The 17,011-nt window shown below is 37.7% G+C and overlaps 1 protein-coding gene across 1 annotated transcript in view; it reads left to right on the top strand.

The window, feature by feature from the left end:
- LOC106074543 (uncharacterized) overlaps positions 1 to 17,011 on the top strand; it is a 29,353-nt gene that overhangs the window by 6,318 nt on the left and 6,024 nt on the right. Inside the window, exons 4-14 of the mRNA XM_056021227.1 lie at positions 747 to 999; positions 1,589 to 1,713; positions 2,856 to 2,979; positions 5,038 to 5,223; positions 5,859 to 5,978; positions 7,468 to 7,751; positions 11,413 to 11,795; positions 12,147 to 12,208; positions 12,323 to 12,377; positions 13,778 to 13,970; positions 15,354 to 15,606. Of these exons, the coding sequence (XP_055877202.1) occupies positions 747 to 999; positions 1,589 to 1,713; positions 2,856 to 2,979; positions 5,038 to 5,223; positions 5,859 to 5,978; positions 7,468 to 7,751; positions 11,413 to 11,795; positions 12,147 to 12,208; positions 12,323 to 12,377; positions 13,778 to 13,970; positions 15,354 to 15,606 (2,038 nt within the window). The remainder of the gene's footprint in view (positions 1 to 746; positions 1,000 to 1,588; positions 1,714 to 2,855; positions 2,980 to 5,037; positions 5,224 to 5,858; positions 5,979 to 7,467; positions 7,752 to 11,412; positions 11,796 to 12,146; positions 12,209 to 12,322; positions 12,378 to 13,777; positions 13,971 to 15,353; positions 15,607 to 17,011) is intronic.

Raw genomic sequence — 17,011 nt, 5'->3', positions numbered from 1 at the left:
GCCTGCATACTTCACTTGTGGTGAAAGTAGAACCTTGTTGCACTCTGGAGGGGTCAGTCTTTGGCCCTTTGATACGTTTTTTTCCTTTGTCAGTAGACCTTGTTGCTACTTCATTGTGCTTGGCCTGCTATCGCTCCTCTTCACATGCTACGAGATGAAAGTCTGAACAATTGATGATCTCATTTTTAGATGTATAGATAAAGTTTATAGTAAATTGTATTAATACAAATATTATGAAAATAAAAGTGAACACTGCCATCTTTTTTTTTTAATTTGGGCGATTTTATAACGCCCCTGAGTCTAATTTACTCTAACGGATACTTAACATTATTGGTGAAAGTAAAGGCGATTGGTCGTTGTGCCGGCACATGACACCCTCGTTAACCGTAGGCGACACATATTACCTTCACATCTTCTGCCCTATAAATCGCGAGGGCTGTAAATAGAGTACTCAACGGGTTTTTTTGTTCATAAAAATCACATTTGTTTTTTTTTTTGTGTTTTTTTTTAATCGAGTAATTTATAGACATTTTTAATAATCCATGACATGAAACATGACAGAGATATTATTATACAATAACATTATTTGTTTTACAATTCCAATAAAAATTACTAAATTTGTTAATGTCACATAGATTTGGGCTTCAATGCCATTGTGTAATTACAAGCTATTACATTAGGGCTTCATTGCCACTAGGTAAAAATTGTATATGGAATATACTGTAGCTACAATTTTTGTTTTCTAGATATTCAAGATTTAATGACCTAAAAAAAGTCAACACTCAGCTGAAAACAATGCTAGCAGTAGGCGGAGACACCATGGGTACATACTCATTTTCTTTGATGGTTGCCTCTGCGGCGACGCGCCAGGATTTTATTCAGACCAGCATCAAGTTCCTGCGAGACCGCAATTTTGACGGCCTTGACCTCGATTGGGAGTACCCGGCCCTTCGAGGCAGCCCACCAGAAGATAAGCACAGATTCACCCAACTCGTTCAAGTATTGTATTCGTGTTGAAAGCGTTGAAATATAATTCAATAATAATTCAATATCATCAGATCTTAAACAGTTCAATAATTCATATAATAATTCAATATCATCAGATCTTAAACAGTTCAATAATTCATATAATAATTCAATATCATCAGATCTTAAACAGTTCAATAATTCATATAATAATTCAATATAATCAGATCTTAAACAGTTCAATAATTCATATAATAATTCAATATAATCAGATCTTAAACAGTTCAATAATTCATATAATAATTCAATATCATCAGATCTTAAACAGTTCAATAATTCATATAATAATTCAATATAATCAGATCTTAAACAGTTCAATAATTCATATAATAATTCAATATAATCAGATCTTAAACAGTTCAATAATTCATATAATAATTCAATATAATCAGATCTTAAACAGTTCAATAATTCATATAATAATTCAATATAATCAGATCTTAAACAGTTCAATAATTCATATAATAATTCAATATAATCAGATCTTAAACAGTTCAATAATTCAAATAATAATTAGTCTTAATGATAAAGGTCTGTAGAGTAACGTCACTTCTCTGTCCAGGAACTTGCTTCGGCATTTCGACAAGAGAGTCAGCTGTCTGGTAGATCACGCCTGCTGCTGTCGGCTGCTGTGTCGGTGGGAAAAGAAACAATTGACGCTGCCTATGAGATTAGCGACATCAGCATGTAGGTACAAACTCAGCGCTAATGTCTGATCAGCATGTAGGTACAAACTCAGCGCTAATGTCTGATCAGCATGTAGGTACAAACTCAGCGCTAATGTCTGATCAGCATGTAGGTACAAACTCAGCGCTAATGTCTGATCAGCATGTAGGTACAAACTCAGCGCTAATGTCTGATCAGCATGTAGGTACAACTCAGCGCTAATGTCTGATCAGCATGTAGGTACAAACTCAGCGCTAATGTCTGATCAGCATGTAGGTACAACTCAGCGCTAATGTCTGATCAGCATGTAGGTACAAACTCAGCGCTAATGTCTGATCAGCATGTAGGTACAACTCAGCGCTAATGTCTGATCAGCATGTAGGTACAAGCTCAGCGCTAATGTCTGATCAGCATGTAGGTACAACTCAGCGCTAATGTCTGATCAGCATGTAGGTACAACTCAGCGCTAATGTCTGATCAGCATGTAGGTACAACTCAGCGCTAATGTCTGATCAGCATGTAGGTACAACTCAGCGCTAATGTCTGATCAGCATGTAGGTACAACTCAGCGCTAATGTCTGATCAGCATGTAGGTACAACTCAGCGCTAATGTCTGATCAGCATGTAGGTACAACTCAGCGCTAATGTCTGATCAGCATGTAGGTACAACTCAGCGCTAATGTCTGATCAGCATGTAGGTACAACTCAGCGCTAATGTCTGATCAGCATGTAGGTACAAGCTCAGCGCTAATGTCTGATCAGCATGTAGGTACAACTCAGCGCTAATGTCCGATCAGCATGTAGGTACAACTCAGCGCTAATGTCTGATCAGCATGTAGGTACAAACTCAGCGCTAATGTCTGATCAGCATGTAGGTACAACTCAGCGCTAATGTCTGATCAGCATGTAGGTACAACTCAGCGCTAATGTCTGATCAGCATGTAGGTACAACTCAGCGCTAATGTCTGATCAGCATGTAGGTACAACTCAGCGCTAATGTCTGATCAGCATGTAGGTTACAACTCAGCGCTAATGCCTTTAAATTACTTTACGGGGATGGAGTTATATTAGGCTCTGCTATTTAGATTTGTTGTACGATTAATTAATTCGTCAAGAACATTAACTCAATGAATTGTTTGGTTTCTATCAACTTTTTCTTGCAGTCACTTGGATTTTATCAATCTGATGTCCTATGATCTCCATGGAAACTGGCATCCCTACACAGGACATAATAGCCCACTTTACCAACGTATATCAGAAATTGGGGAAAATGCTACTTTGAATGTGGTAAGACTTTAACTTGCTTTAAACTTGCGGTTCTCAGTAACACGACAGTCAATGTAAATAGAAAGGCTGGTCGCTGAAGATCATGTTAAGCGTTTAGATTGCCGTATACAATATAATTTTAAAAAATCAGTAGACCATCAATATACTAGTAATGGCCTGCCCATGACTTATAGATAATAACGCTTACGATCAAAAGTATTCAAAATTAAAACTAGCGTTCAGCTTAAAATATTATACGCATGTAAATATTGGTTATCCAATTTTATACTTTTTTAAAAATAGTATTAGAAAGAACATATTTAGAAATTGTATTTGAATTAAGACTAAGACTGCTTTATCGATCTTATTGGAAATGTTTTGTGATTACAAGGACTTTTACAATAAGATTATAGCAACAATATTCCACATAAACAGAACCAGGGCCGGTCCTAACAATTGCCGGGCCCTATGCGAAACCGATTGCGCAGGGCCTAGTGTGTGTGGGAATAAAGATAAAAATTGAAAATTAAGATTTAGTATTAGAAAATAAATTCGACTTTGAATTGTATTCATTCTTTAGTAGACCTCTAAGTACAAAATTGCGATCAAATTAACATTACTTTACGAACATTGCAACCTATGACATATTTATATGCCAGTGATTATAAAAGTAAATAAAATATTGAGACCTACGGTTATGGGGAAAATTCGCCCGATTATTACATTATATTACATGAAAGCTGACAATGCCTTTTTTTTTTATCGAATGTACGATTGGCGTTTTCTGCAATGAATGACACCCACAAATGACAATTTTGTCTATTTTTCAGGAGATTTTAATAAATTCATGAGATTTAGAGGAATTTTTCGTATATATTTTGCAATTTAATAATTACACTTAGAAGTAGAGCGTGGCCTATGAAAGCGCGGGGCCCTATGCGGTCGCAGTGGCCTAAGACCGGCCCTGAACAGAACAGGCACAACATGAAGAGAAGTTTAGTGGGTGACTACACACAGACGTCTTGATCCTTTTTAGTCCAAGAGTAGCGCTGATACAGGCTGACAGAATGAGGGACGAACGAGTTTTTAGGCCGTTCGGTTTTAGCCTTGATGGACTGAGGTCGCCCGCTTCGCAACGAATTATTAATAATATTATATTATCATTAGAAGAGCTAAAAGTCCTTCTTTGAAATGTGAGAATTGAAATTCATTCATTTAATTTTTCTTAAAGCCCCGTTAACAGTATAAATGTTTATTAACTCTTTCTCTCCGTTATTAGGTTTCAACGTCTCGAAGGAATTCTTCATTTTGCTCATTACTATTTCACTCCCCTGTTTTGATTAAGCTTCAATAGCTTTGTTGTTTCTTATCAGAAAATGTTGTATTTGGTATATATTTAAAGGGATATCATGCTCTTTTTATATAACACAAAGTCAAGTTTATAAAATTAAACATTAATTTAATTCAATTTGGGTCAAATCAACGATGGTATCGTCGATTAGGAGAGAAAGAGTTAAACACTTTTACTAGCACGTTTTAAATTATTTATATACCCAAACCTATGTCAAACTAATGTCCAAAAGTATGTCAAACTAATGTCCAAACCTATGTCAAACTATGATCCAAACCTATGTCAAAGTATTTACCAAACTTATGTCAAACTATTGTCCAAACCTATGTCAAACTAATGTCCAAACCTATGTCAAACTATTGTCCAAACCTATGTCAAACTAATGTCCAAACCTATGTCAAACTAATGTCCAAAACTATGTCAAGAAGTCAAGCATAGACTTATTTACTGACAAGCGTGAGTCCAAACAAAGTGTGATGTAAAAAAAAAAAAAAGAGTTCCTCAATAGAACAACGGCCAACACTAGTAGACTAATAAGTTTGGTTTTATAGCAAAAGCCAATTTTAGGAATTTTAAAACTTATTATCTAGAAGTAGCTAAAACTAAAGCTAGCTTTCGTCACGCATCGCTAACTCGAAGCAACAAACGTGGCCATACCTTTTAAATGGTATGTGTATCTTTAACATGTGTGCTGCCAACTATAAACGTCGTGTTGTTTGTATAAATAGAACTATGGTGCCAACTACTGGGTCTCAAAAGGAGCTCCCAAAGAGAAAATCAACATTGGCTTAGCTACATACGGCCGCACTTTTACCTTGAAAGATTCAAATAAACAAGACGTTGGTGACGCCGCCACTGGCCCTGGTCCAATGGGAAAGTTTACACTAGCGCCTGGTATCCTAGCTTACTATGAGGTGAATGCTTTTCTTTGATTTACATTTTTAATAAATACCAATTAATATTTGACACACGATTTCCTAGTAAATAATTCAATAACTTTTGAAGAGATTTGCCACAATATAGCTATAGATCTCGCTATTTATACGAAGCTGAAGTTATTGTTTAAATAAAATCTTCTTATGTGTTTTACTTATTCATGAATGCAATATGGAAAAGTTATGAGTCTGATACCCCTTTTCTGTCAAGTACAATTTCTTTCCCTTGTTCGATACCAAACAAAATAATTAATTACCAATAATTAATTTACAAATTGGTCAATTTATTTTATTGATTCTTGTTTTGTCAGCAGGTGGAAGAAAAAATTGTGCAAAATTTCAACTTGATTCGAGATTGGGCGTGGGAAAAATAACGTGTTCAAACATTTTACCAGACAGACAGAGTGAGTTAATATTAGCTTTGTAAAAAGACGACTTTTTTGACATTGTTGCTTACTATGACAACCCTGCAGAATGAAACAAAATTAGAACGGCACAGTGTGAAGTGTTCGACTTAGATGTTCACTTTCTGAGAATGTTCACTTTCTGAGATGTTCACTTTCTAAGATGTTCACATTCTGAGATGTTCACTTTCTGAGACTGTTCACTTTCAGGTATGTGAGTACTTGAAAAGCGGTGCCACCGTGAGCCTGATCAAAGATCAACAAGTTCCTTACCTGGTGAAAGGAAATGTCTGGGTTGGTTACGACAATGCTCAAAGTTTAAGAAACAAGGTCTGGGTTTTTATTTGAAACAAAGTCTGAGTTAAATTGAAACTAGATCTTAATTAGTAAACTTAAAATAATTGTCATTCCATAGTCTAAATACATTAGGGGACGTCTGGATATTACGTAACACCAATAATCCCTTTTTACCACCTACCCCTCCACTAGTAACAAATCGTAACAAAACTCAATACCTCTCTTCCCCCCCTCTCAAGAACATAACACGAAATTTGAATTTATTAATTTATTTATTAATTATCATTTACATAAATTACATTTTTCATTATGGTATCAATAAAAATAATGGGAAAAGTATCGAATTCTTTCGGCTTTTCGATGACGTGCTCAGTTTTCTATTCTATTTTGTTACTTGACAAATCTTGTAACAAATGGTACCAAGTTCGTATACCCCCTCCCCCCTTGTACCAAGTTTGTATACCCCCTCCCCCCTTAGCCGTGACGTAATATCCGAACGTTCCTTTGATTGCCAGGACTCCCTCTGACCATTCTAAACAGCTGCTAGTAGAAAGTCAATGTGTTCACTAGAGATGTACAGCATGTACAGCCAAGGGGAGAGTCGAATCGATTTTTGGGCCAAAAATGAGTTGATGCAGTGTTTGAGTAAAAATGAATTGAATCGTGTTCGAGTAAAAAATGAGCTGAATCAATATTCGAATTTACAAAAATGAGTTGAATCAATGATCAAGTAAAAATAATCAATGTTCAGTATTCAAGTAAATAAATCCATATTAATTAGCCAATTGTCATATCGGGGGGAAAAAAACTTAAAATATGTTATGTATAGTGAGACATTCTAAAGCGTAATGTTTTCTCATTTTGATGTTCAACTGCATCTATCAATCTGTAGTGGGTGCGGTGTCTGAGTGGTTAAGTGCTTGGCTTCAGAACCTGGGGTCCTGGGTTCGAATTTCGGTAAAGACTGGGATTTTTTATTTCCGGACTTTTAGGGCGCCCCTGAGTCCACCTAACTCTAATGGGTACCTGACTTTAGTTGGGGTAAAGTAAAGGCGGTTGGTCGTTGTGTTGGCCACATGACACCCTGCTCGTTAACCGTTGGCCCTATAGATTGCAAGGTCTGAAAGGGGAACTTTACTTTCTTTTATCAATCTGTACTTTGATTAGCCTCCTACCATGCAGAGTGAATTCTTCGTTGGCGTTTTCTGGTTGATTGGCAGGTAGTTCACTCGGTGGCCGATCCACTTAACTTGATCGTTGGGAAATAACTAAATGTATTAGAAGCACGTCGGCAATTCTCCCCCATGTCATAGTACGTATGTAATTCTTATTGTTCTATAGGATGCACATAAAATGATCAAACATTTGATCTAAATGAATTACAAAGATTTTAGTTTGTATATTTGCATTACGCTGCCTTAAATTTGTAGTCAGTTTTTTGTTTACATTACGTTAAATTCCCTTTGTGATATTGTGGTTTAGTGAAGTGTATAACTTGATGTGCTGGTTCGTTTCTGAACAGGTCAGATATATCAAAGACAATGGCTTTGGTGGTACTATGGTATGGGCGCTAGATATGGACGACTTCCGGGGAACTTTTTGCGGCGAAGGAGCTTACCCCCTACTCTACGCCATAAGTGACGAGTGCAGCAGATTGACGTCAGGTTCTTTGACGTCTCTAGCCAACACCACTGCAACTACCACGCGCAGTACTTCAACTACAGCAACGACAACAACCACAACAGCCAAAGTAACAACCACTCTTGGCATCAGTTCAACTTTAAAGAAAACGAGAAAAAACGGCTGATGCACTGCCAGATATCAAGAACAATTAGTTTACATTGTATTTTACAATTAAGATAGTAAATTTGAAAATTCAATAATTTGTATACAGAACAAATAAATATTTTAGATTTTTGTCTGGAAAATGTGAATGCATTTTTTTTTATAAATAAAAGTTGTTGCATCAAAATACCTTTTTTTCACTTTGTAATCTGCATGTCCAAGATTTAGTTTTTAATAAACAAGTGTAGACTCTTTTTTGTATTGAAAAACCTGAACATATTAGTAGTCTATAGAGTTTAGCTTATAATCTATATGCAGCTTTTCTTATATGTTGTGTTCTAATTGAATCATATTCCTGAATACCGGAGATTGTCACATGGTAATCTATAGTAACCAATTTTAAGTATCTTATTAAACAGTTCATAAGACTTGTGTTGATTATATTATGTTGCATATAATGCATTGCATTGACCCTAGAGTAATTAATATTTTAATCTACACAATTTTTGAAGTGATAAATGTAAGCTTAATTATTTTTTTTTTTTAAAGTAGGCCTACGTTGGTAATGAAATGTCATAAAAAATGTTATAAAAAGTTAAGATCGATGAATGAATTTGTTAATAACGTATTTGTTACTAAGAAGAAGCCTATCAACGTATCAACGTATCAACGAAGTTTTCCTACCTGAAGTGTAACCTCACGATTGGAGAGTCTAGCCTCCATGTTTTATTGTGTTGTGGCTGCCTCATCTCTGTGGTCCTGGGTTCGAACCCATACCCTCCTAATGTCATCCGGCAAGAGGTTAGGGTTAGAAGGTGATCATCTTTATTTCTGAAAGATAGGTCCGAAACTAACTAGTCAAGAATCTCCTTACCGCCCCCGGTTGTTCTCACTCGCCACCCCACATACGGCCTGATGTAGATACGTTTGTGAAATGGGTGTGTAGTAGAGGGGGAGGGGGGGGGTTAGTTCTTTCACGTGCTGCAAGTTCGATGTCGGCCTTGTTTATGCTAGTAAACACACACGACATAAATATTTGCATAGAGGTTCGGAATTTATTAAACTTGAATAATTAATACCATTGAGCTAATCTATATTATATTTCTAAGTAATAAATTGATTGACTGATTGATCAAGAGATCTCTTACACTGTTGTACGGATTCGCATTAAATTTCGTACACAGGTTCCTTTTACTTTCCTCACTCCCAGTAATGGGCAAACTACCGACCATGGGCCAAGTCCGGGATGCGAAATAGTTTAATCCGGCCCAACAAATGTTTTATAAAAACGATTTTAAAAAATTAAAAAATTAATCATAATTTTAAAATTCGAGCTTTTAATATACAAGCTGAATTGCAGAATAATTTAAATTTATTTTAATTTTTATGTTTCTAGACTTGATTTGTCTGCTGGTTTCAAATTGGCACAAAGCGAAGTACACAAAATATGCTTAAACTTTAAATGTTGATTAGAAATGTGACTGATGGTTTCCTTATTTCAGTGTCCAATTTTTAAATTGTTAAATAAATAAATCGTTGATTCAGGTAGTCTTTTTTTTTTGTATGTGCACGTAGAAGTACTTTATCATAAACAGTCAAGTGAAGTGTAACGTCTGTGTCTCAGGTCTCTTGGACCGATGATGAAACAGTCAAGTGTAACGTCTGTGTCTCAGGTCTCTTGGACCGACGATGAAACAGTCAAGTGTAACGTCTGTGTCTCAGGTCTCTTGGACCGACGATGAAACAGTCAAGTGTAACGTCTGTGTCTCAGGTCTCTTGGACCGACGATGAAACAGTCAAGTGTAACGTCTGTGTCTCAGGTCTCTTGGACCGATGATGAAACAGTCAAGTGTAACGTCTGTGTCTCAGGTCTCTTGGACCGACGATGAAACAGTCAAGTGTAACGTCTGTGTCTCAGGTCTCTTGGACCGACGATGAAACAGTCAAGTGTAACGTCTGTGTCTCAGGTCTCTTGGACCGACGATGAAACAGTCAAGTGTAACGTCTGTGTCTCAGGTCTCTTGGACCGACGATGAAACAGTCAAGTGTAACGTCTGTGTCTCAGGTCTCTTGGACCGACGATGAAACAGTCAAGTGTAACGTCTGTGTCTCAGGTCTCTTGGACCGATGATGAAACAGTCAAGTGTAACGTCTGTGTCTCAGGTCTCTTGGACCGACGATGAAACAGTCAAGTGTAACGTCTGTGTCTCAGGTCTCTTGGACCGACGATGAAACAGTCAAGTGTAACGTCTGTGTCTCAGGTCTCTTGGACCGACGATGAAACAGTCAAGTGTAACGTCTGTGTCTCAGGTCTCTTGGACCGACGATGAAACAGTCAAGTGTAACGTCTGTGTCTCAGGTCTCTTGGACCGACGATGAAACAGTCAAGTGTAACGTCTGTGTCTCAGGTCTCTTGGACCGACGATGAAACAGTCAAGTGTAACGTCTGTGTCTCAGGTCTCTTGGACCGACGATGAAACAGTCAAGTGTAACGTCTGTGTCTCAGGTCTCTTGGACCGATGATGAAACAGTCAAGTGTAACGTCTGTGTCTCAGGTCTCTTGGACCGACGATGAAACAGTCAAGTGTAACGTCTGTGTCTCAGGTCTCTTGGACCGACGATGAAACAGTCAAGTGTAACGTCTGTGTCTCAGGTCTCTTGGACCGACGATGAAACAGTCAAGTGTAACGTCTGTGTCTCAGGTCTCTTGGACCGATGATGAAACAGTCAAGTGTAACGTCTGTGTCTCAGGTCTCTTGGACCGACGATGAAACAGTCAAGTGTAACGTCTGTGTCTCAGGTCTCTTGGACCGACGATGAAACAGTCAAGTGTAACGTCTGTGTCTCAGGTCTCTTGGACCGACGATGAAACAGTCAAGTGTAACGTCTGTGTCTCAGGTCTCTTGGACCGACGATGAAACAGTCAAGTGTAACGTCTGTGTCTCAGGTCTCTTGGACCGACGATGAAACAGTCAAGTGTAACGTCTGTGTCTCAGGTCTCTTGGACCGATGATGAAACAGTCAAGTGTAACGTCTGTGTCTCAGGTCTCTTGGACCGACGATGAAACAGTCAAGTGTAACGTCTGTGTCTCAGGTCTCTTGGACCGATGATGAAACAGTCAAGTGTAACGTCTGTGTCTCAGGTCTCTTGGACCGACGATGAAACAGTCAAGTGTAACGTCTGTGTCTCAGGTCTCTTGGACCGATGATGAAACAGTCAAGTGTAACGTCTGTGTCTCAGGTCTCTTGGACCGACGATGAAACAGTCAAGTGTAACGTCTGTGTCTCAGGTCTCTTGGACCGACGATGAAACAGTCAAGTGTAACGTCTGTGTCTCAGGTCTCTTGGACCGACGATGAAACAGTCAAGTGTAACGTCTGTGTCTCAGGTCTCTTGGACCGACGATGAAACAGTCAAGTGTAACGTCTGTGTCTCAGGTCTCTTGGACCGATGATGAAACAGTCAAGTGTAACGTCTGTGTCTCAGGTCTCTTGGACCGACGATGAAACAGTCAAGTGTAACGTCTGTGTCTCAGGTCTCTTGGACCGACGATGAAACAGTCAAGTGTAACGTCTGTGTCTCAGGTCTCTTGGACCGACGATGAAACAGTCAAGTGTAACGTCTGTGTCTCAGGTCTCTTGGACCGATGATGAAACAGTCAAGTGTAACGTCTGTGTCTCAGGTCTCTTGGACCGACGATGAAACAGTCAAGTGTAACGTCTGTGTCTCAGGACTCTTGGACCGACGATGAAAGAAAACAAAAAGAATCTCAGTATATAAAAAGAACAGCTACATACAGGTGCTACATACAGGTGCTACATGTAGGTGCTACATGCAGGTGCTACATGCTGGTGCTACAAGCAGGTGCTACATACAGGTGCTACATACAGGTGCTACATGCAGGTGCTACATACAGGTGCTACATACAAGTGTTGCATGCAGGTGCTACATACATGTGCTGCATGCAGGTGCTACATACAGGTGCTACATGCTGGTGCTATATACAGGTGCTAGATGCATTTGCAACATACAGGCACTACATGCAGGTGCTCCATTTCGAGCACAGTAACTGCACCTATTAACTGAGATTCTCTGGTTGTATCTGAATGCATCGTTCTGCAAGGCTTTCTGAGTGCTATCCCTCTTTCCAAAAGTTTGTATCTGACTTGTAGACTTTATTTCAATTCCTCTCGCTGTAAAGCTAGGCGTCTTTTAACTTTTTTTGTGTGAAGTCTATTGCCTGGATAAGAAAGGTCAAAGGTGACTTTTAGATTTGCAAGATAAAATACCATCTGTCATTGGAAGAGTGCATATTTAAGTACCAGTTCAAGATTAGTTTGAGTATTATCTCTTCAACGTAAACAAGGTGATACAAACCGTGTCTAAAACAAACTAATTGTATACAAGATTAAATTAATTCATATAGGATATTTCGCATAGTGATTTGCTATCAAATAAATTTTATAACATATTTAATTGTAGATATTTTTAGTTTATCTCACATAATCTAATAACAAAAAGATTTAGAATTGTGTTCATATACTTCAACAAAGTTGTGTTTTTTTTTAATTCTTCCATTTCCAATGTTACAGATGTTTAAATTTTTGGCGGTGATTTTCTTTGCTTGTATGGCAAATGGCGTTTTCGGTAAGTAGTTGTACCGTTTTTTGTACATGTAAACCATGGACCTATACTAGTTCTATGTGTAGACCTTAATTGAACTAATCTTTCTGCGTTACTTACATCTATATCCATCGCAAGGTCTGAAAGGAGAACTTTATTATTTTTTTACTTGATATCCATTACAAAGATCATTAAAAGGGGGAAAAGTCGTGCTCATATTGGTTCGCTAGTTGAATTTGTTATTTTAAAAGTAGACCATGGAACCTATAAAGTGAACGTAAGTTATTGTACTGGCACGAACAAGTTTTCTATCTATCTGTTCTAGGGCCTCCTTCAGTCGCGAAGAAACTGTGGATCATCTCATGGACATGAGATGAATGCCTGGGCATTAGCTGTGGTCGGAACGCTGTCGCCCACACATCAGTTCCCCCCCTCTCCACGCAGCTGACCCCAAACTGTATCGGCACTGCCGTTCCTTTGAACAAGTTTAATACTTCAAACAAATCTCAATTTCTTAATTCGTTTTAGATATCAGACTACAGATAAATAGTTATTTTGTCAGTAAAACATAATATAGTCTTTAAAAGATTTATAAAACATGCATGAATATATTAAAACTTGAAAAGCTTAAGACGTCATTATATTCTCTTTTGAAGTAACATCTGCGATTTATAGGGATAAATAAGTTTCGCAGTCGCACAATATAGATATATATATATATTGCCACTTTACTGCAAATTTCTACATTCAATGTGATTATTTGTCGTAACAAGTTGCTTGGTTTGTACCTTGATCGTCATTGTTATAGTTAATACTTTAATTCTTGCGTGGACACTGAAGCAGCTATGCTGAGCTCTAGTTCTCGAATTCCACACAACGACTCCAATACAGTGATCAGTACCGAAGTCAATAGCCATAAGGATCTGGTAGAGCATCTGAATCTAAATGAACAAATTAGAATAAGCTGGTTACTGTATTGTCCAAACCCCTGTTTCCAAACACGAGAAAGACTTCGTAAACCAACCCTGAGGAAAAATCAAGAACCAGTGACCGTTAGGCGGTTTACAGTACACACCCTGGCAAAGCATGCAACGCCGCCGATCCTTAACTGAATCAAATTCCTTCGAACATCTGGAAACTGCTGTGTGGGCGACAATGTTCCTACATAGCTAATGCCCAGTCTTTCATCTTATTTTTATGAGATAACTATAGTTGTTCTACGACTGAAGGGGGAAATCACAGCCTACTCAATGATTCATTTTTCTATTCCATTTCATTTTCCGGTGAAGCACGAATGATTTACCAAATTATTCATATTCTTCATTACTCGTTTTGATTCATTAACCGAAGACTTCCACAAAAGCCATGAAAAATCTTTTCACTTTTCCCAATCATTACAACTGTTCTAACTTCACATTTGAAAGGTGCCTCGTGTCGACGTCGTGTCTGCTACCACACCAACTGGTCCCAGTACAGACCAGAGCCTGGAAAGTTCATGCCAGAGAATATTGACCCTCATCTGTGTACTCACATCATCTACTCCTTCGCCAAACTGAGCAGCAACCACCTGGCGGCCTTCGAGTGGAACGATGAGGACCAGGACTGGGCCAAGGGACTGTAAGTAGACCTCGCCACCTGGGTGTTTTTTTTAATCACGAGACATAGGCTTGTATAGTTAAGTTAGAGCACTAACATTATAAACTATTGAAAACAATGTAAACTATTCTACAGCTTTGCATATATGTAAGTGCTAAGTTTTCTGTTCACACGAGTTACTCGATATTAAGATGTAAAATTATCTGTGATATTTTTCTTGTGAAAATGTGTTTTACAAAAGGGTGCCCAGCGTCATGGGCCGGGTGTGGCCCGCAGGCAGTAGTTCGGGCATCACTCGTTTAATGTGTGAAATTTTTGGAAAACATAAATCAAAACTTTAACTACACTTTCAAAAAGAAAGTATTCCTATTGTTTGAATACATCTTAAATTAATATCTGTTATCTTTTTCTTTAACATGTACGTCATAGATGACACACACACACACACACACACACAAACACCCACACACCCACCAATCCACACACACACACAAACACAGACACACACACACACACACTCACACAGACAGACACACATACACACACCCACACACACACACAGACAGACACACACACACACACACACAGACAAACAATAGTAGACCAATACACTTTGATCTTCAAAACCAATAATATATTTAAGAAAAGACACTGCTTCTTGTTTCGTGTATCTAAACATGAACTTGTGGAATATAGATAGATACCTTAAAATGTATTCATTAATTGGTTATACGAAATTGACGAAATTATAAATCGCAAAACAAATATAATGTTCCAAATTAGTTAGCCATCGTTCAAAGTAAGTAAGCAATAACATTCAATATTATAAACGTCTAGGGTGAGATATGTATTTTACTGTAAAATATTTTCACAGATTGATTATTATTCACAATAATCTGCGTAATTGTTTCATTTAAATAGTTTTATAATGATACAAACATAGACATAAATAAATATAGACTGGAAGTAGGAAGTTATTTATATTTGGGGGGAGTCAATATGTTTTATGTACTATATCTATGTGAAAAAAAAATGGCGGCGATTGAGCTATAAATTTTAGGACTAACATTTCAGCCAATATATACCTTTGATCTTTAGTTTTGAAAAGTGCAAAACTGCCATATTCCCAATATTTTGTCTTTGTTTTATAATCATAGACATAGGCAAATATACATAGGTTTGTGATGTGGATCTACAGACTTATCTTTTCCCAAATATTTCCGATAATAATTTGTTCTTTATCGTCCAGTCTATATATATATATGTCTATGGATACAAATAATTAATATTCAATTCTAGTTTTATTCATTAAAACAGTTTTATAATTTTACATGTGGAACATGTTGATTTTCTTTGCTAGACATTCCAAAATGTAACACTAACAAATGTTGTCCATATTTCAAGGTATTCTAAATTCACTGACTTGAAGAAAGTCAACACGCAGCTGAAGACAATGATTGCTGTTGGTGGTTTCAACCTGGGCTCCGCTCCATTTTCCCAAATGGTGGCCACTGCTGCAACGCGCCAGGACTTCATTCAGACCAGTATCAAGTTCCTGAGAGACCATAACTTTGACGGCCTTGACCTTGATTGGGAGTACCCAGCACTGCGTGGCAGTCCCCCAGAAGACAAACACAAATTCACCCAGCTAGTCCAGGTAAACAGCTTCAAGTGAAATAGGTTTTTAGGAGACACTTGAATAGTGTAATACATCTAAGACAAGCACTCAACGAAGGGAATGAGTTATCTCACAAGCTTAATTAATAACAATAAATAAGGGAAATAGAGACCAGTGTCACACTGGACACATCGATCTGTCTCTTACTTCTGTTTGGGACAAATGTAACACACCATGGACAGGAGTGTCTCTTCTTGGTCACTTAACAATCTGTCCATAACCCGCGTTGAACAGTGCACTAGTGCGCACCACAAGCGTCGGCGCATGTATAACGTTATTTGCAATATTTATATGCTATTTGCATTTTTACACTTTAAAAGAACTTCGATTATTTAAAAGAAACAGTTTGTTTTTTTTTTTTTTACTTTTCAAATGTTATGGACAAGGGCTTGGCTTCTCAGCGCATCTATTATAGATCATACGACATTCGTCTTTCCTTTGAAAGAAAGTTTTCTATTAAAATCATCTATCTATATGAAATCAGAAGCGCAATTTCGATACACTACATACTTTTGGGCCCCCCAACCCAAACCATTCTAAAAAAAAAAAAGTAAAGCCTTTAAATCTGTGTTGTATGGGTTGATTTGTGCTTGAAGACAGTAAATCCTTTTTCAATGATCGAAATTCCAAAGAGCTTTCTGGATTTTATTCACCGGGCAGTGCCGTTCTTAGGCCACTGCAGCCTATGCGACCGCAGTGGGCCCCGCAATTTGCATAGGCCCCGCGCTAATTCTAGGTGTATATTATTAAATTAAACTATTATGACATGTTACAGGGTTTTCCGCGGCCTCCTGATTTTCCACGGGCTCGTGGAAATATCCGGGAATCATAAAAATGTCCTGAAAAATAGACAAAATTGTCATATTGGGGTGTCAACAATTCACGAAGATGGATTGAATAATTTGGCAATACTGCTATTGCAATTGAGCTCGATCTATGTCGGAAACAGAATTTTTATGATATACTGTATGGCTTCGCTACACGAAAGGCTCGTAAAGTTAATTTGATCGTGTTTTTGTACATAGTAAAGAATGAATAAAATACAAAGACAAATTAATTTTCTAATACAAAATCTTAATGTTCACTAATTATCCTTATCCCTATTCAGTCTGGGTCCCGCGCAATCCGTTTCGCATAGGGCCCCGCAATTGTTAGGATCGGCCCTGTCACCGGGTATTTAGTCTTTCGGTCAAAACACACAATTTGCCAGTGCGTGGTTGTTGCTGAATGCATGACACGAAATTAAAAAACACAAATTAGAATGTAACAGTTAAATGAAGACAATGAGATATCGTTAAATAATCACAGCTTCACAAGACACAGGAATATAAAACAACAGGATACAAAATTTAAAAGACAAAAATACTGACAAACTGGTTGGAGA

This window comes from Biomphalaria glabrata, chromosome 2 (genome assembly GCF_947242115.1).
Source record: "Biomphalaria glabrata chromosome 2, xgBioGlab47.1, whole genome shotgun sequence".
Taxonomy (NCBI): domain Eukaryota; kingdom Metazoa; phylum Mollusca; class Gastropoda; family Planorbidae; genus Biomphalaria; species Biomphalaria glabrata.
The sequence above is the reverse complement of the archived record's forward strand: the minus strand, read 5'-3'. Positions and strand labels throughout refer to the sequence as shown.